General features: G+C 45.4%; 1 protein-coding gene across 10 annotated transcripts in view; it reads left to right on the forward strand.

The window, feature by feature from the left end:
- ahi1 (Abelson helper integration site 1) overlaps positions 1–21,317 on the forward strand; it is a 537,691-nt gene that overhangs the window by 426,515 nt on the left and 89,859 nt on the right. For all 10 annotated transcript variants that reach the window (XM_072499698.1, XM_072499696.1, XM_072499702.1 and 7 more), the window contains one exon: positions 14,146–14,204. In XM_072499698.1, coding sequence (XP_072355799.1) covers positions 14,146–14,204 — 59 coding nt within the window. The remainder of the gene's footprint in view (positions 1–14,145; positions 14,205–21,317) is intronic.

Raw genomic sequence — 21,317 nt, forward strand, 5'->3', positions numbered from 1 at the left:
ATGCATCCAATAAACCAAACCCTCCCACGGTGGAAACAAAAAACAAAAGAGAAAAAGAAAAAGGAGTCCGGGACCGCCCATGGTCACCATTGACCGATAGAGTCCACTCCCCCTCCCCCCTACACTCAACGCCATCCAACCTCTGAAAGAGTACCGTACATGATACCCAAGAGTTGTACACATTCCCCCCTCTAGTCTCCAGCTCCTCCCGTCCACTGCCTCTTGTAAAACTCCTCCTCCCAACCTCGGTTCCTTCTCCACAACTTTCCACCCCGGCTGGACCACTCGGACCCTGTTCTGCCTGGCTCCGATGGCCACAGCCCCTCCCCCCACCTCACTCCCGTTCACTGGCCGGCTTAAACCGGCCTGCGTGGAGGCCCCCACTCGGGTACCTTTCCCCCTTGCCCGGCCCTAGGAAAGCCCAGAAATCCCCTTTTAGCACACACACCCCGCATATCCACCTACACCCCAAAGAGCCCTCATTTCGAGTGAAAGTCCCATCACTTCCCTTGTCCAAATATACACAACATTGGCTCCTTTAGCCCATACACTCGCACGCAGTGAAACAAAAAAGAAGAAAATACAGTCATGAGGTTACATCGGCACGTGGCCATTTCTCAATTTGTCAGTTCTGCCACAGTCCTTCTGCCTTCGCAAACTCCTCCACTGCTTCCGCCGTTCCAAAATAAAAGTCCCTGAGCTTATAGGTCACCCTCAGCTTCACTGGATATACAATGCCGCACTGCACCTTGCTAATGTACCTCTTCACCCGGTTGAAGGCAGCCCGCCTCCTCGCCAGCTCCACCGTAAAGTCCTGGTATACACGTGCTCCAGCCCACTGCACCACCCGCTTCTGTTTGGCCCAGCTCAGGACCTTCTCCTTCACACTGTACCTACGGAAGCACAGAGTCACTGACCTTGGCGGCTCACTCGCCTTTGGTACAGGCCTCCACGACCGATGAGCCGATCCAGTTCATACCGGGAGGGATCCTCCCCCTCCCCCTATAGTTTTGCCAGCATCACGGCAAAATACTCAGTCGGTTTTGGTCCTTCAACTCCTTCGGGCAGCCCCACAATCCTCAAATTCTGTCGCCTGGATCTGTTTCCCGGGTCTTCCATTTTTCCTCGCAGATCCTTGTTAATGTCCATCACCTTCCGCATCTCCTTCCCCATCGAGGTAAGTTGATCACCGTGCTGCAATAACGTCTCCTCCACTTCCTTCAGCGCCTCCCCTTGCTCTCGCACCTCCGCCACTGCGCACAACACCGCCGCCCTCACCGGGGAAATCGCCTCCTCCACCAGCGCACGCAAAACCTCCCTCATCTCCTTCCTCATTGTCTCCATGTATTTTGTAAACTGCCTTTCGAATTCCGCAGCCATCACCTTAGTTATTTCTTCAGCCGTAAGCAATGCGGCCTCCCCTGGTGCTCCAGCCTCCATTTTCTTTACTGATCCTGCGGTGACCTTTCCACTCCCCGACGGACTTTCAGCTGCTTTTTTCACGGCCGTTTTTTTGCTGGTCTTCGACATTCCCCTCCACTGTGCTGTCTCCCGACTTTTACTGCCTTCGCTGGCCCTAGGACCGGGCGTTAACCCCCAACAATGCCGTTCTCGAACGGGAGCCCTCCAACACGCTGCCTCCCGCCCGCCGTCACCGGAAGTCCGTATTTATTATTTCTTATGTTATTTAATTATTTCAATACCTGGCCTGTGCTTTTTCTGATTCCAGTTTTTCATTTCCACCAATTGGGAAACTACTTGGCATCTGACCAACAAATTCTTATGAGGTAGAACTGAAATCCGTATTCGGCGTTCTCGTTGATGCAAAAGATGATGTTCATCATTTTGCTACAATGAACAAAAATGTTTTTACAAGACAAACTAAGGTGTTATGCAACATGTCGTTTCAAACATGTTAACATTAACTGACACAAAAACAAGCTTGCCAATGCAAATGAGAAACAGCAGGTAAAATGAGTGAAAGGGCAAAAATAAATGAAATTTATACATATTGGAAACAGAAAATAACTTGCCTATAGTGTAGTAAAAACTTAATATAGTTCAAAAGCGCAAGAAATATCAAACCTATCAATGGCATGTAAACCGTTGTCCAACATTAATTATAATGTTAATGGCAAATATTTTGTACTAAGTAGTTTGTAGAAAGTGCATTTCTTTCTTTATAGTAAAATGCAAAGTTTTATAATAAACTGTTCAATAACTGGAAATATTTATTGTGGAAGAATGCAGGGAAACATGGGTAAGGTGTGTTATGCTTATTGAGAAAATATTGGAATAAACTTTTAAAATTCATCGAGAAGCATATAAACACATTTTGATGCTATTGAAAGATTTGCTGCACTTTTTAAAATTCATTCCTGTGATGGTGTCGCTGGCAAGAGTGCCATTGATTTCCCACGTCTCATTGCCCTTGAGACATTCGTGGTGAGTCGCCTTCTTAAATGTTGCAGTTCATGTGAGTGAGGTATACCCACACTGGTGTTAGGTAGCCAATTCCTGCAATGATGGAAGAACCACAATATATTTCCAAGCCAAGAAGGTATGTATCTTGGAGGGGAACTTATAGGTGGTCATGATCCCATGGACCGGATTTCACTACTGAGGTGGGTAGTCTCTTATAAGAGGTAGATCCCAAGTTCTCTCTGGAACGGCAGGGTGGGATATCCCAGGAGTAAATCCTGGGCAGCCAGGGTAAGTACCAAGGCAGGCTATTAGAAGGCCTGTTTCGGTTCTCTTGAACTTTATCCCAGTTGTTTTAGAAGCTGCTAAATCCTCCAGCACTCAGCCCCTCAAACTCCTCATGCCGTCTCCATGCCAATTTGTATCCCCCCCACCTGCCCTCCACACCCTCTCATGCTGCTCATCCACCACTCTGCCTCATATCTGCCTATGCCACCTTCATAGTCATTAGCCAGTATCCACCATAGGCAGACTTCAGGAACCATGTGGAGGTGAACAAAATAAACTTGTAACAATCTAATGCAGATCTTACTCCTACACACTTGGTTGGGAAATGTTTCCACTTTCAATAAAGCCATTCAAAGCTTCTAAACCTCAAATCTCGAGCATAGTTCTATTCAGAACACACATCCAAGACTGCTAATCTTCAATAGTCTCTTTAAATTGTCAATCAAACTAGATTCAGAACCCCATGTTGAGAGAACTGTACCTTTTGAAACACGGCCAAACATTCATAATTACATAACAGCCTTTGGGGAAATGTCAACAAGGAGCTCTATTGTAATTTCATGACCAGATGGTAATGCTTTTTCTAATCTGTACCAGATGGCCGTTGAATCAAAATAGTCCTGTAGAGTTTTTTTCATTCTCGGTGACAACTGTGGCCTGTATTTGTTTAAGTTTAATGAGCAGGACATTTAAAAACTTCAGACTGTGACATTTAAGCAGACCTTATCCATCCTTCAAGAAATTCAATCAGTCCCACAATGTGGGTTAAAGCCCTTGCAACAGCCAAAATGTGGTCTGTTTGAAATCACTATCAAGTGGCCCTGCTGAGTTCAGGTTTCTCACTTATGTGAATTATGCCCTGCCCCTTCAAATTTGATCTGTTAGAAATGGGGAACCACCTTCTACGCCTGGGTCCTGCTTGTCATTTTTAAACGTCCGCAGTCTTCCCAATTTTAAGAAAATCCGCTCCTATGTGCCTACTGCCCTTCTTCTATGCAGTAAAAATCATGAGTTTGGAAGATGCTTTAAAAGAAACCTTGGCAAGTTGTTGCAGTGCATCTTGTAGATGCAACTTCACAATGGTGGTGGAGGGGACTGAATGCTTAAAGTACTGGATGTGGTGCCAATCAAGCTGGCTGCTTTGTCTTGGATGGTGGTCGAGCTCCTTACGTTTTGGTGCTGCACTCACCCAGGCAACTGGAGAGTATTCCATCACAATCCTGACTTGCGCTTTATAGAAGGTGAATACCTTTGGGGAGTCAGGAGGTGAGTGACTCGCCACAGAATTCTCAGTCTCTTATCTACTCTTGTAGCCACAGTATTTAGACCAATTTTCCACAATATTACTATAGAAAGCTTGTCAGATAGATAACATTAGTGGCGAAGGTTTATTTTCAGAATAATTTATTTTCATTTTCCACTTTTTTTAACATTATCTTGCTTTAATACTTCCAAGTGTATTTCGGTTGTAGCAAGTTGAATAGTAGACTTGAAATGTGTTAGAGTTGTAGGGCAGTTCAAGAAGCCTGATTACATCATGAACCACAAAAGGTTTCAAAACTTCATCTCAACCATATATTGTGCCATTACTTTGTGGGCCACTATCTAAGCCAATTCTTGTTTAGTGTGCATATAAAATATTTCTTTTTGCCGTTAGGATTTTTATCTTCCACTCTTCACCGACCTCCAGTTTTGACATTTGGCTCTGCACATGGTGAATCAGCACCACATGACAGGAAAAATAGTAGTAGTTTTGTTGTTCCTTTGTAGGTTATTTTTAAACGAGGATAGTAATTACCTAATTTACATCAGAAGATTTACATTGGGCACGATCCAATGGCTACGCTGCGCCGGAAAAGCAGCTCTCCACTGTTGCTAACTTTTGGTTGGCTCTTAAATGTTGCCCGTTGTATCTTTGCTTAATTTGCTCTGTTTCTATAACCTTTGCTCTAGAGTCGCCAGGTATCTTTATGATGCCGCCACAAGGTTCAAGTTCAAGTACTGATCAATAACTAAATACACCAGTTAGTAAGTTTCAAATAAAAACACATTTATTATACACAGTCAATCACTACTCGTGCATAAAACTCTACTTACTAGACTATCTCTATACTGTAGGCATATACGTAGCTTTGGACTGGCCTACCAGGTCAGAGGAACAAATGGCCTTTCGTTCGGGTTCTGAATCTGCAGGCTTCAAAGCTGGTACAGACTAGTAGCTAGGAGCGCCTATCTCGTAGCGTGCGTTGGCTGGAAACTTACTTGGTTGGTGCAGCAACTTAGGCAGTTCATTGTCAAGGGTTGGTTCGATCTGCTGAGTGATCCTGCCAAGAAGGACAATTTGAACTTGGGGACTCTATTTTCTAGTCCCCAGGGGCTTCCGGCCCCTTTGGGCGGACCCCGTACTTGGTTCCAAGTGATTGGACTACGTTCTGGACTACGGGCTGGTTTAGCACACTGGGCTAAATCGCTGGCTTTTAAAGACGGCCAAGGCAGGCCAGCAACACGGTTCAACTCCCGTACCAGCCTTCCCGAACAGGCGCCGGAATGTGGCGACTAGGGGCTTTTCACAGTAACTTCATTGAAGCCTACTTGTGACAATAAGCGATTTTCATTTCATTTTCATTCCGATCACTTGGCTCGATTTCTTCAATACTGGAGTTGTTCCCTGATCGCTGGGCAGTCCCTAGGTGTCCGTTGGCCTTATCATAGAATTTACAGTGCAGAAGGAGGCCATTCGGCCCATCGAGTCTTCCTTTGTCTTGGCTCCTTCTGGCACCGAAGAGTATGGCTTGGCCTTATTCACCTTAAATGTTTCGATTGTTCCCGGGATCGCTCATTAGTATGCAGATGGCTGTGAGTTTCAGTGCTGTCTGGGCTTTTGCAAGTTCTAATACACAGGATTTTTGCACTTGCTAGTTTTTGCCTGTGTTGAATTTCCCTGTAGTCTTTGCAGACATCCATTTTAAGTCGGGAAGTGGCCAACCCAGTGGCTACACTCCCTCCTTGTGATCCCTAACACGAAGTGTGAAGGATCACATAACTGCGTTGTCTTCTCTTCCTGACCCAGCGAGCACTCTTCCATGGCCTCTACACTGACCATAACTATGCATGAAAATTTTTTAACTAACAATTCTAAGTGGCGCTATGTCACAACAGGGACATACATTATAACAACAACAAAAACGGTACCTCTAACTATCTCTCATAAACTACACTCACTCAAACATTCAATCATACTAACTTCCTAACAATACAAAAAATAATAGCAGCATTCACATTTTTCCTCTGGCTTGGCAGTCAAGCACAGAGGTGTACAATATTTCCGTTGTAAACGAAACACATTTCTTTATTTACAAAAGATGCAACACAAATGTTCTTTATTGTAGACCAAGGGGTTCGGGGTCCTGGTGATAACCGAAAATAGGGGATCTTATCCTGTATACCGGGGTGCGAGCGCGGTAGGCTCTCCTTCGCCATTTCCTCATGCGGATAGTCTGCACGATGCTGCAGAGTATCGCCAATACTAGAAGGGATTCAATTACATATGATAATGAATACCAGGTTATGAATGTATCACACCATGATGGTGAGTCGGTGACTGTCTCGGGGTTAACTATTTCAGGGTGCAGTGTATGGTAGGGGTGGGAATCATTCACGGCCTGTGTGGTAGGGGTCAGGGAGTTCGCATTCGCGCGGAACCGGATACAAATTATAATAACGACAAAAAACACGTATGACGTCTTCATTGTTGTCTTCTTTCCTTTCCGTTTCTTCTCTCTTCCTGGAGCTTCTGGAATTCTGTGGATCAAGCATAGTTTCTGTTACTATCTTGGTTAATATCTCATGCATTAGCATGTCTGTCTTTTAGTGCCAATTTCCCTTTATAATTGGTCACCATGTGTGACTCCCTCTTTTTGTTTAAACCGAAAATTTGGACTAGACATCTAAGAAAATACTGCGGTGCTGCGAGCCGTCTCGCAGCCTGTGTGATTTACCACCCCAGTGTTTGAGGATGTAAATAGCAGAGGGAAGCAACCATAGGTTGCCAAAACCAAACAAAAGAATTTTGAAAGTAATCGAGCCAAAATAGTGTGCGTATGGGCCGCGGCGGGTAAGATTTGGATGGAATCCCCGAGTAGGACGGTGATCAATGCCTAATTCCTCTGAACTACTGTCTGGGACAAACTTGTTCCATTAACAGCCGGGGGGCGTTAAAGGAGTGGTGATGTGGGGCCGTGAAAAACTTTCCGAGTTTACACACAACACTTAACGATAACACTAACGAACAAACATTCAACAAACATGGTGCAGGTTCCATCAGAAAGGACATCGTAAATCACATTTGGACTGGGGTGTAACTAGCATATGGAGGCAATGTAGTGTGGCCGAAGAAGAGAGGAAGGAGGAGTGAAACAGAAATGAAGTGGCCTTGCTGAGGTGTCCCTGCCATGAGAACTGGTGGGTAAGCGCTCACAGTTTGCATGGGGCAACTGGGACCTTGTAGCTGCTGTGGGTGGTGTTCTCTTTCATATCTGGGGGCTAGTCTAGCTGGTGGGGGTCTCCTGCAATCTCGGGCGAAGTGTCCTGACTGCCGACAGTTGTAACATGACCCCTGGCGCACATAAGGTGGAGCAGGCTCTCTGGTGCATTGTTTCCTTGGGTATGGTTCCCTGGGTGGGGGGTCGGGGCTGTTGGTGTCTTTGCTGGTTCGGGGGGCATTGGTGGGCTGATTCGGTTGCTGTTTCAGGGGGGCTTGACATTCTCGTGCGTAATGTCCTCATTGTCTGCAATTGTAACATTCTTGAGCTTTGGGCTGGGGTTGTCTGTTCCTGCCCTCATTTACCAATCCGGGGTTCTGGTGTGCTTTAACTGGGTTCATTTCTACCTGCTCTTCATCGGGTGCTATAAATGCGGTTTTGCCTGCAATTGATTGCTCCCAAGCGCGGGACAATCTCTTCAAAACCCATTTTTCATTGTGGGCCTCATCTGAGGGGTCATAATTGGTACAGGATTTTTGTCCTGCCTCTGTGGCATGGGAGATAAGGGTGCGGGTCCATTTGGCCATATCGTCTTGGGACAAATGGGCGCGGTCTAAGTTTCCAAAAACAGCTGTAAAATGAATCCACAGGCGTCTAGCAAACGCTGTGGGGTGTTCTGTCTTTTTCTGCCTGCACTTATTCAGGCCTTCTACTGGTCACCTCTGTTATAGCCAATCGCATCTAGGATCGCCGTGTGCATCTCTGCAAGGGTGCCTCCTCCTACATTCTGTGGGTCGGGAAGGGCTGCTACAACTGAAGGGTCTAAACTCAAAACTGTGAGCTTCACTTGCTCACGCTCATCCAGGCCGTACATGGTCGCCTGCTGCTTCACTCCAGCAAAGAAGTGGTGGGGGTCTGAGGTGGGCAGGAACGGTGTGATCTTTTTGCACGCGTCCCGTAATTGGGTCACGGTTAAGGGGGTGGTGTAAAGAAATTCTGCGTCTCCTTCCGATGTGACTGTGCTGTGGGTAGTGACTGGATTCATGGATGCCTGATCTATCTGCTCTGTGGGGGTTGGGGTACTTTTCTCTTTTGGGGCTTTCCTTGCGCACATGTTCCCTGAACATACCTATGCGCGGTTTCATTTAATTCTTGCCAATCAGGGCCGCCTTCCTCATCTAATTGGGATCCAATTTGTACTGAAAGCAAAGACTGCAGTTCCGCAATCTGCTTCCTTTCGCATTATCTAATGAGCTTTGTCTGTGCTCCGTGGTGGCAGCATGGAGTGCTCTTAACGCTGCTTTTAAATCGCTGCACTGCCTTTGCAATGCCTCTACCTGTTTCTCTGTCTCTTCTCTTACCAGGACTGCACGTTGTGTGTCCTGATAGGCCTTATCGTACTGGGTTTGGAAGCTGCTCAGATGCGCTAGACAAGACTAGTGTGCCCACTTGGCATCATCCACCTCTCCGTCCTTTGCTGCCAACTTCCTTCTTAATTCTATAGTCTCCCTCTCGATCTCACTAACCTCGACCTTGCTCATTCGATGTCTCCTATCTCTTTGCGGAGTGTCCGAACGACCTCCTCTGTGCCTCGCAATTGTGCCAGACAGGACACGATTGCCATCGGCTTGCGAGCTTTTCCCAAGCTTTTCTTATGGATCTCTGACAGGTTCCCCCACCAAGTATGTCCTATACTCCCGGGTCCTGTTTTCTCATTGTCACAGAATTAGCCCCAAAGGGGCCATCCTTTCCCTTTGAGATATTTTCTGATCTCTTCTTCCCAAGCGGGACACTGTCCTACACTACTGCTGGTCGCTGCGACATCAAATTCCTGGGGGTTCATAAGGCCTTCATTGCCATTTTCTCTATCTGAATGCGCTTTTGAAATTTGGAACTAGGGGTACTAAGACGGTGCTGTAATCACGGGTATGGCGTTCACTATTTTCCGGAATACAAACTCCCGACAGTTTTTCGCAACAAAAATCTATCAGTTTTACCTTATAGCCCTGTTAGTTACGCATGCATTAACACGCTTCTGAATTATGAGGATTGATCAGAACTGCTTGAACACTTGTGGTTTTTCTGTTCCCAATTGGATTCTCAATTCAAATTTTGGGTTCTCCCGGAGTGGTTAGGCCACTTCTAAATCGGGTCCCGTCAGGATGTCACCAGTAAATGTTGCTAACTTTTGGTTGGCTCTTAAATGTTGCCCGTTGTATCTTTGTTTAATTTGCTCTGTTTCTATAACCTTTGCTCTAGAGTCGCCAGGTATCTTTATGATACTGCCACAAGGTTCAAGTTCAAGTACTGATCAATAACTCGACACACCAATTAGTAAGATTCAAATCAAAACACATTTATTATAAACAGTCAATCACTACTCATGCATAAAACTCTACTTTCTAGACTATCTTTATACTCTAGTCCTCTACTTAGCTTTGGACTGGCCCATCAGGTCAGGGGAACAAATGGCCTTTCGTTCGGGTTCTGAATCTGCAGGCTTCAAAGCTGGTACGGACTAGTAGCTAGGAGAGCCTATCTCGTAGCGTGCGTTGGCTGGAGACTTACTTGGTTGGTGCAGCAACTTAGGCAGTTCACTGTCAAGGGTTGGTTCGATCTGCTGAGTGACCCTGCCAAGAAGGACGATTTGAACTTGGGGACTCTATTTTCTAGTCCCCAGGGGCTTCCCGCCCCTTTGGGCGGACCCGTACCTGGTTCCAAGTGATTGGACTACGTTCCGATCACTTGGATCGATTTCTCCAATACTGGAGTTGTTCCCTGATCGCTGGGCGGTCCCTAGGTGTCCGTTGGTCTTCCTTTGTCTTGGCTCCTGCTGGCGCCAAGGAGTCTGGCTTGGCCTTATTCACCTTAAATGTTTCGATTGGTCTGGGAATCGCTCATTAGTATGCAGATGGCTGTGAGTTTCAGTGCTGTCTGGGCTTTTGCATGTTCTAATACACAGGATTTTTGCACTTGCTAGTTTTTGCCTGTGTTGGCTGAATTCCCTGTAGTCTTTGCGGATCTCCATTTTAAGTCGGGAAGTGGCCAACCCAGGTGGCTACACCACGGCGCATCATGGATGATAAAAGCTGGGAGACCCCGCTCCCAGGATCTACCCGGCTCACACCGCCTCGCGACATCCAAATGCGATCTCGCGAGATGTTGCAATGTAAATTCACTTTTTGGAAACCTGCATATTAAAGCAAGACAGCTAGTCTGACTAATGTGCAGATTCCCAAGGTACCTGAGGCTTTGGGATTCATCGCCTTTGCGTCAGAGACCTTGGGCAGGCACCGTTCAGCATTGGTCTCCCGCAAATGGGGACCAGACAGAACAGCACTCATGGGAGTCTCCCAGGCGATTGGCAGCCCCAGATTGGTGGTGCCCTGGCAATGCTAGTGCCACCTGGGCACCCTGGTAGTGCCACATGGGCATCTTAGTGCCAGTCTGGCACAGCCAATGTGCCCTGGTGGCACTTGCGGCTAGCAGGAGCAATGCCAGGGTGCCTTGACACTGCCAAGGATGTTGGGTGGGTGGGGGGGGGGGGGTGGTGCAGAGGAGGCCTGGAACCCTCCCATAGTATGTTTGGGCTGGTAAGAAGTTCAGGGATCATTTTGGCAGCCTTGGAGATCGGGATGCCATTTAAAAATGGCATTCCGATCTCTCGCTACTTTCAGCAAGCGGAGCTCCCCATTGTACAAACCAGGCTATGTGCGGCCTCGCTAAACGCGTTTGCTGTGGGACTTGGTTCCCTTATGGGAAAATCGCACCCATTGTTTATATTTAGTGACATTGAGTTGGTTTTGATCAGCTAATCAGTTGATTTACAGGCAATTGTATCCTCTCGTTGGGAAAAGTTGAAGCTATAAGGAGAAGGGGGAAAATCAACAAACGTTCAACCTGTAATGTATTCTGCATAGGACGACCAGTTAATACATGCATTGATGTGTCTCTTGAGAGGAGGTCTTCATTGTTCTGTGTGCAAAAATAAAACACTTTGGGAAAATGTGCCATGTTGCCTTTCTCTGTTTGAAGAAAAACCTGCTGGATGAGATTCGGTGAGTGATCTCCAGCCATCTGGGAATGCATTCTGTGCAAATCAGCCCATTTTATAGTCCTCAATGCTGATTCATTCATCGACCTATGTATCGGATATGCAGCTGAAAATTTTCAATCCCAATAAGGATTCATTATGACAGCTTTCCCCAAGGCAGTTTTCTTAAAAGGTTTTCAAGCTAGCTATTGAGAATGGTATCAGCTGAAGCAAGCACGGTGTTTCCTCGCTACAACCAAAACATTTATAGCTTGTATTTTAATTATATTTCTGGCAGTGGTTCAAGTAATGACTATTTGTACTTCAAAGCAAATCTAATGTTAAGTATTGTTTGTATTGTCACTATTTACATTTGGATGGCTATCTTTTCCCTGTATTATTAAAGCATGATTTAAAGCTGTGTTTTGATTGGAGTCTGTGGAATTCCCTTCCAGAGAACAGTGCAGAATCACACAATGCAGAAGAGATCCTTTGACCCATCGAGTCTGCACCGACACTTGAAAACCATCTGACATACCTAGCTAATTCCATTTACCAGCCCTTGTCCATAGCCTTGAATGTCATGACATGCCAAATGCTCCTCCAGGTACTTTTTAAAGGATGTGAGATAACCTCCACCACCCTCCCAGGCAGTGCATTCCAGATCGTCACCACCCTCTGGGTAACAACATTTTTCCTCCAATCCACCTTAAACCCACGGCCCCTCACCTTAAACTTGTGTTGCCTCGTGACTGACCCTTCATCTCGGGGGAACAACTGCTCCATATCCATCCTGTCCATGCCCCTCATAATCTTGTACACCTCCATCATGTGGCCCCTTAGTTTTCTCTGCTCCAACGAAAACAACCGAAGCCTATCCAACCTCTCTTTAAATGTTCATCCCAGGCAACATCCTGGTGAATCTCCTCTGCACCCCTCCAGTGCAATCACATCTTTCCTATAATGTGACGACCAGAATTCCACACAATACTCCAGCTGTGACCCCACAAGGTCTATACAACTCCATCATGACCTCCCTGCTTTTGTAACCTATGCTTCGATTGATAAAGGCAGTGTCCCATATGTCTTTTTCACCACCTTACTAACCTGCCCTTCTGCCTTCAGAGATCTGTGGATACACACGCCAAGGTCTCTTTGTTCCTCAAAACTTCCTGGTATTATACAGTTCATTGAATACTTCCTTCTCAAAATACTCCTTCCAAAGTGTATCACCTCTCATTTTCAGGGTCAGAGCCCATCTGCCACTTATCTAGCCATTTGACCATCCCATCTACATCTTCCTGCAACCCAAGACACTCAGCCTCACTGTTAACCACCTGGCCAATCTTTATGTCATCCGCAAACTTACTGATCCAACCCCCCGCATAGTCATCTATGTGTTTGATATAAATAGCAAATAATAGGGGACCTAGCACAGATCTCTGTGGTACGTCACTGGGCACTGGCATCCAGTCATTAAAGCAGCTGTCTGTCATCACCCTCTGTCTCCTTCACCTAAGCCAATTTTGAATCTACCTTATCAAATTACCCTGTATCCCATGTGCATTTGGCTTCTTTAGAAGTGTCCTATGTGGAACCTTGTCAAAGGCTTTGCTGAAATCCATATAAACTACATCAACTGCACTATCCTCATTTACACACCTTGTTGGGCATGACCTTCTGCTGACAAAGTCATGCTCACCTATCCCTGATCAAGCCTTGTCTCTCCAAGTGGAGATAGAGTCTCCTTCAGTGCTGGCAGCTGCATTTAATATTTTTAAGGCTGTTAGATTCTTGATTGACAAGGAGGTCAAAGGGTACGTTTTATAGGGTGCAGACAGGAACGGCCACAACCTGATCATCCAAGGTCTTATCAAATAACTGAGCAGGCCAAATGGCCTAATCCTTTAATTTGTATGTATCTATGGATTCCCCCCTTGGGAATGGCATTCTTTTTCTTTGCTCTTTTATGTTATTTTATGTTATTTGTTTTCTATACGATATGCAGTAGATGGGCAACCAGGCAAATTGTTCTGGCAACTCTGCCAGTGTGTTTTTAAGCTTACTACGAAGAGTGGTAAAAATGACAGAGTTGACTCCAATTGACTTCCCAACATCATCTCCCCCCACCTCTGACCATTCTGTCTCTGCTGCTCTTTACCTCTTACCCGACCTCCACCTGTGCCTCCCTGCCCTTCTTCAAAACAGCTGAGATGCCTACAGGCAGTAACTGGATGAGTGGAAATTGCAGGTGCAATTCTGTGTTCTTCCATTCCATGATGTCAGGAGCACTGACGATAAATGCTGCCTATGTTACTCAGTTATTGTGCAGAAACTAGGCTATGAACTGGTTGCATTGAGGCTTTCTGTTTATAATTTTGTTTTAAAAAATAAGCTCTTTCATCATTATAGATTTTATCTAATCTGATTGGATTTTGCCCAACATCCCATCATAAAATAAGCAAGAGCTTTGAGAGTTAAAAATTAGGCTGATCAAAAATTCAGATTATCTGATTGACTCTTCCATTGACGAGAAGTTTGTCTCTAATTTGTGCATTTTACATTTTCTTCAAGTTCTGGTAAAAACACTTGTGTTCTCAAATGTGTGGTGAGAAAAATGCTTTGTGTGCTAAAATTCTGATTAGCATTGTTATTTCAAAAACCACTTCAGGTATTGCTGCAACACTGAACTAGGTTATGGAAAAACAGCTTACCATCTGGTGCATTTAATTTCTTGCTGCTCTGACCCAAAATGCAACATCTCTGGATTCAAGAGTACGGTCCAAGTGTTCTACTAAAAGGATTGATTGATTTTTGACTATATTGAAAGTCTGTTTAATTAACAGGGAAAAGAATGATGAAGCACAGAAGTTTATTCTTCTCACCAAAACGCATGACTGTTTTCAATCTTTCCTTTGTTAGGTGGATTCAGTCCTGTAGGACATCGTATTAGCAGACCTCCATCAGTCAAGCTAGAGAAGGTATGAACTATAATTCTATTAGTTTCCAAATTTGCCACTGAGTAATCTCATTATTTAATCTCACAGAATCATGGAATGGTTACAGCCCAGAAACAGACTATTCATCCATCTTCTAGGTCTCTGAATTTTTTCTCTTGAGATGCTTTTCCAATTCATGTCGGGAGGGCTAGAATACAAGAGCAGGGATGTACTTCTGAGGCAGTATAAGGCTCTGGTCAGACTCCATTTGGAGTATTGTGAGCAGTTCTGGGCCCCGTATCTAAGGAAGGATGTGCTGGCCTTGGAAAGGGTCCAGAGGAGGTTCACAAGAATGATCCCTGGAATGAAGAGTTTGTCATATGAGGAACAATTGAGGACTCTGGGTCTGTACTTGTTGGAGTTTAGAAGGATGAGGGGGGATCTTATTGAAACTTACAGGATAATGCGTGGCCTGGCAAGAGTGAATGTGGAGAGGATGTTTCCACTTGTAGGAAAAACTAGAACCAGAGGACACCATCTCAGTCTAAAGGGATGATCCTTTAAAACTGAGATGAGGAGGAGTTTCTTCAGCCAGAGGGTGGTGAATCTGTGGAACTCTGCCACAGAAAGCTGTGGAGGCCAATTCACTGAGTGTCTTTAAGACCGAGATAGATAGGTTCTTGCTGGATAAGGGGATCAGGGGTTATGGGGAGACGGCAGGAGAATGGGCATGAAAAGATTATCAGCCATGATTGAATAGCGGAACAGCTTCGATGGGCCGAGTGGCCTAATTCTGCTCCTATATCTTATGGTCTTATGGTCTTCCTGAAAGTCACAATGGAATTTGCCTCCACCATCCTCAGACAATGCTTTCCAGATCCTAAGCCCTCGCTGCGTAAAAAGGTTTTCCTCATTTTGCTTCAGGTTCTTCTGTCACTCACCTTAAATCAATGCCCTCTAGTTCTCGACCCTTTCACCAATGAGAACAGTTGCTCCCAATCTAATCTGTCCGGATCCCATCATGATTTTGAATTCTTCTATCAAATTTCCTTTTAAGAACAACCCCAACTTCTCCAATCTATCCATGTAACTGAAGTCTGACATCCCTGAACCGTGAAATCCTGTACCTTATTTCTTTAAAGTGTGCTGGCCAGAATTCAGTTGAGCCAAACCTGTGTTTTGCAAAGGCTCATCATAATTTACTTACTTTAATACTTTTTTTCAACTTTTAGCCTATCCAGTAACTCAACTACCTCCTGTTTCATTAGACTTTAATAGTACCTCCCTTGATAAAGACAGATGTAAAGTATTCATTTGGTACCTCAACTCATGCCGTAGATACCAATATGGACCACAACCTCTTGTGTTCACCTTCACCCCTCCGAGTGCGGTGCATCCTTGAACCTGATACCAATCAAGCAACATACCATCCTGGAGTGACATCTTCAACTGGAGAAACATATTTCCCTTCCCCTAACTATAAAATCTTCTTTGGTGAATGCATTTGCAATCTTCTTCCTACCCCCTTGTACAGCTGAACCACTTCTGGTACCATGGACTTGGTTCTGCTGCACTCCTTAGCAGGCCTATCCAGCATTTTTGTCATGTGTGGTGTCGGGGGGGGGGGGGGGGGGGGGATATTTAAAACATTTTCTCACTCAAGGGGCCAATGACCAAATGTCAGAAAAATAAATTTTGACATGGCCTTACATGATTTTAAGAAAGGGTTGTGAAAAGAAACAACTTACTGAGCAGAAAAAGTGATGAGTAATAAATAAAGATGAGTATTAGGCCGTAATAGGGTGAGATTGTGAGAGTTCGGGCAGCACGGTGGCGTAGTGGTAGTACTGCAGCCTCACGGTGCCGAGGTCCCAGGTTTGAACCCGGCTCTGGGTCACTGTCCGTGTGGAGTTTGCACATTCTCCCCGTGTTTGCATGGGCTTCGCCCCCACAACCCAAAAGATGTGCAAGGTAGGTGAATTGGCCAAGCTATACTGCCCCTTAATTGGAAAAATGAATTGGGTACTCTAAATTTATAAAAAAAGAGATTGTGTGAGTTAAACCTACTCCCACACCTAGGGTGCTCACTCACTCACCCTTACCTGCTGTGAGATGCATGGCAGTGTGAGTGGATGAAGGTGAATGAGAACCCTGAGCCTCGGAGTGAGCCAGATTTATGGATACACGCTGTCCCAGCACACAACTTTTCATTATCCATTTGAGTTTATATTCCTTTTCTTTGTCCATTCAATCATGTGCTCAAAAACCGCAAGTATTTAAACATGGGAACAGGGATTAATAGGTTTCTAGCTGTCAACCTTGACAACACAATAATTACATATTTTGATGTAGTGATTCATATTAACATTCTGTATCTTGAATTCTTTATGTTTTATGGGGACTATCAAGAAAAGGTGATCATAGAACATAGAAAATACAGCACATGCACACCACTGAAATATGTAGTAAAATCAAAGAAAATTAGTTTGTCAGCCCTATCTAGTGGCTATTGAGCAACATGGGTGGAAGGCTGCAGCTGGGCTGCACAGATTGTTTGAATGATGATTATTGTGCAGTGTAAGATGAAAGAGAAAAGGCATTTAAACTATATAGGAGGCAGCAGATTTCATTGCTTTTTGGGGAGTTTGAGGATGCACTGCTTTATAGCAACAGACATGATACTTCCATATGGGGGATAACATTAGGACCACAAATGCAAAGTGATGCATAAATCAAATTTAATTTCCACTAAATGCAATATTTTAGATTTTTACTGATTCCGCATGGATTGATTTCTACTGTGTTGTTTAAAAAAACTAAAGCTGTGGCTTTATTTTATATATTATTTAAACGTCAGCCCTTTGAACACCAACCCTCTAAACATCAGCCCTCACAGCAAGGGTGGAATGCAAGATGCTCTAATTGGAGGTGGACATTTGGGATTGAATTTTTCTTCCTAAGACTGTCTGATTTAGGTGTTTTTGAAGCATAAGTTTTTTTTCTGTTAATGGGACATAAGCATTGCTGACAAAGTCAGCATTTATTACCCACCCGTGATTGTCCTTGGGAAGGTTGTGGTGAGTCGCTGTAGTCCGCTGTTAGTGAGGGAGTTCCAGGATTTTCGCCCAGCAACAATGAAGAAACAGCCATATGTTTCCAAGTCAGGATGGTATGTGACATGGAGGGGACGGGAAGGTGATGATGCCTTTTAGATGTCCGAGCTTGTTTGGGAGGTGCTGTGAAAGAAGCCTTGGAGAGTTGCTGCAATATTATCTTGTAGATGGTACACACTGCTGTAACTGTGCACTGATGGTGGAAGGAGCGCATGTTTAAAGTGGTTGTTCAGTGCCAATTGAGCATACTGCTTTGCCCTGGATGGTGGCAACCTCTTGTGTGATGTGGAACTGCACTGATCCAGCAAAGTACAGAATACACCACGCAATCTCTGACTTGAGCCTTGTAGGTGTCAGGCAGACTTTGGGAAAATAAGCGGGTGAATTATTCGCCACTGAATTTGCTACCTCTCGTTATATGCGGATGACCTATTGTTATACGTGTCGGACCCAGCGGGGGGAATGATAGAGGTTATGCGAATTTTGAGGGGGTTCGGGGATTTCTCGGGGTATAGGCTAAACATGGGAAAGAGTGAATTATTTGTGATACATCCAGGGGACCAGAGTAGAGAGATAGAAGGCTTGCCTCTAAGGAAAGTGGAAAGAAACTTCCGATACCTGGGGATTCAGATCGCTAGGAGCTGGGGAACCTTGCACAGACTCAATCTGACACGGTTGGTAGAACAAATGGAGGAGGACTTCAAGAGGTGGGACATGCAGCCTCTATCGCTGGCGGGCAGGGTGCAAGCAATTAAGATGATGGTCCTCCCGAGGTTCTTATTTGTATTTCAATGTCTCCCTATACTAATCACTAAGACCTTTTTTAATAAAATAGACAGGAGCATCACGAGCTTCGTGTGGGCAGGGAAAGTTCCGAGAGTAAGGAGGGGGTTCCTTCAGCGTAGTAGGGACAGAGGAGGATTGGCACTACCGAACTTGGGCGATTACTATTGGGCCGCCAATGTGGCAATGATACGTAAATGGATGATGGAGGGTGAGGGAGCGGCGTGGGAAAGACTGGAGAGAAAGTCCTGTAAAGGGACGAGTTTAGAGGCGCTGGTGACGGCGCCGCTACCGATCTCACCTAAAAAGTTTACCACGAACCCGGTGGTGGCGGCAACATTGAATATCTGGGGACAGTGGAGGCGACAGAGAGGGGTGCGGGGAGCCCTGGTGGGGTCCCCAATCAGGAACAACCATAGGTTCGCCCCAGGAAGAATGGATGGAGGATTTCAGAGCTGGTTCCAGTTGGGAATTAGGAGGGTGGGAGATTTATTTATAGATGGGACTTTTGCGAGCTTGGGAGCATTGGAGGAAAAGTATAAGTTGCCCCGGGGAAATTTCTTGAGATATATGCAGGTGAGGGCATTTACTAGACAACAGGTGAGGGAATTTCCATTGCTCCCGACACAGGGGATACAGGACAGGGTGCTTTCAGGGGTGTGGGTCGGAGAGGGCAAGGTGTCAGAGATTTACCGAGAGATGAGGGAAGAGGGGGAGGAGTCGGTGGGCGAACTAAAAGGAAAGTGGGAAGAAGAACTAGGGGAGGAGATAGAGGAGGGTATGTGGGCTGATGCCCTAAGCAGGGTAAATTCCTCTTCCTCATGCGCCAGGCTTAGCCTGATTCAATTTAAGGTGCTACATAGAGCACACATAACGGGAGCAAGATTGAGCAGGTTCTTTGGAGTGGAGGACAAATGTGGGAGGTGTGGCGGGAGCCCGGCAAACCACGCACATATGTTTTGGGCATGCCCGGCACTGGAAGGGTATTGGAAGGGAGTGACGGGAGTGATTTCGCGGGTGGTGAAGGCCCGGGTCAAACCAGGCTGGGGGTTAGCTCTATTTGGAGTTGCGGAAGAGCCGGGAGTGCAGGAGGCGAAAGAGGCCGACGTTGTGGCCTTTGCGTCCCTAGTAGCCCGGCGCAGGATCCTACTCATGTGGAAGGAGGCGAAACCCCCCGGACTGGAGGCCTGGGTAAATGATATGGCGGGGTTCATTAAACTGGAGCAGATAAAGTTTGCCCTGAGAGGATCGGCTCAAGGGTTCACCAGGCGGTGGCAGCCATTTCTCGACTACCTAGGGGAACGTTAGAGGGAAGACAGATGACCAGCAGCAGCAACCCAGGGGGAGGGGGGGGGGGGGGGGGGGAGGGGGGGTTTAGTTTAGGTCAAAGATAAAGGGGTTTTGTTACTTGTGTATTGTTTAAAATTTCTGTATTGTTATTGTTGCGTTTGCTTTGTAAGAGGGGAAAAATTGTTGTTTGGGAAAAAATTTTCAATAAAACATTTATAAAAAAAAAAAAGAATTTGCTACCTCTACTCTGCTCTGATAGCCACAGTATTTAATTTTTTTTAAATTAAAATGGGAGTGTTATAGCTAAAACATGTTGACCAGAATTTTACACAGATTTGTGAGGCTAATATCACTGTGTGATATTCCCCCATTAGCCTCCCTCACCTGACCTCATTTTGAAGCTAATTTTTGTCTGGATGTAGATTTTTGTAGTTTGTTGTTCCAGAGCTTCTCTGAGCCTTTTCGTGCCATTTAAAATAGTTATTACAAAAAGATAACTTTTGCATTGGAGGAATGGATTTCTCAATCTCTTTCTCTGCCTTTGTCTTGAAGAAGGAGCCTGTGGAAATGGGAGAAGCTTTGATTGCAACAACTTAGAATGAAGTAGCACAGAAAATACTTATTTCCAACACATCGATAACAAATCTCCAGGGCTTACTGTCCCAGAAGGAATTGGAGTCATTTTCGTGTTGGTGCCACAGAAGGCTATTTCTTCTCCCTACTCCCAGAGGTCTTTAGAGATTTATGGCATCGGTTGGCTGAAGATCTGCAGATCACTCAATAAGTATAGCATAAGATAAAAGCAAAAATAAAGAAAATTACTGGCGTTTCTGAAATCTGAATAAAAGGTAGAAAATGTTGGAAAATCTCAGCAGGTCTGACAGCATCTGTGGAGAGAAAACCGAGCTAACTTGTCGAGTTGGATGACTCTTTGTCAGAGCACATAAACCATAGAATTATCTATAGCAGCAAGGTGACCCCGCCTTCATTTTGGTTTTGCAACTGGACATTTTCAGATATGTCCTTTGTGTCATTGATCAAGCTGGAGCACACCACTGTATAAAGGTCTCTGATCTTTTCAGATAGGTGTTGCAGTTCATAACTTACTCAATGGAACCTGCAAAACGACCCAGCTCTATAGGCTGGCAGTTTTCCCTCTAGCATAGAGAGCAGTTGACAGAAGACATCGCTCTGTGCACTTCATATAATTTAGGAGCCCAATAAGAATCTCGAGCATTATAAAAGTCATGAGAGATGCAAAACAGAGCTAGGCTTGAATAACGTCAAAATGCCTTCTAATCACTAAATAGAGTACTCAACTCATGGAAGCCAAACACATTGTGAATTTGAATAACTTCCCTAACGCATCTCGCTGGCAAGGAGCAAGTTTGAAGCGGCAAACGCTGTATGCATTTTTACATCGACAGTATAGTAAAATCCCCGATTTGGAAGCGACCGATGGAATTGCTTTCGGAGTCTGCTCAATAGATGGGGAGTTTTGTGAGGGCCATGAAGAATCCAGCACGAGTTTGTAGAATAGAAAGGAATAACATTTATTTACAATTACATATATATACAACAGCAGCAGCAGTACTCTCTTGCTGCTCACTCCTCTCTAGTTGGTTCCATACTGGCCAGTTCTATTTATGCATTCCCCTCATTGGTTAAGCTCATACTCCCTAAGGATTGTGGGATTGTCATTAGTCCCCAGACAGTGGTAAGCAGGCAGGTTATAACATCCCTCCCCCCGAAAGTCCAAGGAATCCACCGAAGACCCTGGCGAAGGAAGGCATCAGACTCGATTTGCCGCAGGCTGGACACGAGGCGCTGGATCGGGTGGCGCGTAACGGAGAATGAGATGCGAGACAGAGAATGGCACTTCCGTGATGAATGGCGTAACGGTTGTACGCGTAACGGTTGTACATCCACGGCCTGTGGGACCGAAGACTCTCCCTCTGAGGCGTCCTGT

Source organism: Scyliorhinus torazame, chromosome 4, assembly GCF_047496885.1.
Source record: "Scyliorhinus torazame isolate Kashiwa2021f chromosome 4, sScyTor2.1, whole genome shotgun sequence".
NCBI classification, from domain to species: domain Eukaryota; kingdom Metazoa; phylum Chordata; class Chondrichthyes; order Carcharhiniformes; family Scyliorhinidae; genus Scyliorhinus; species Scyliorhinus torazame.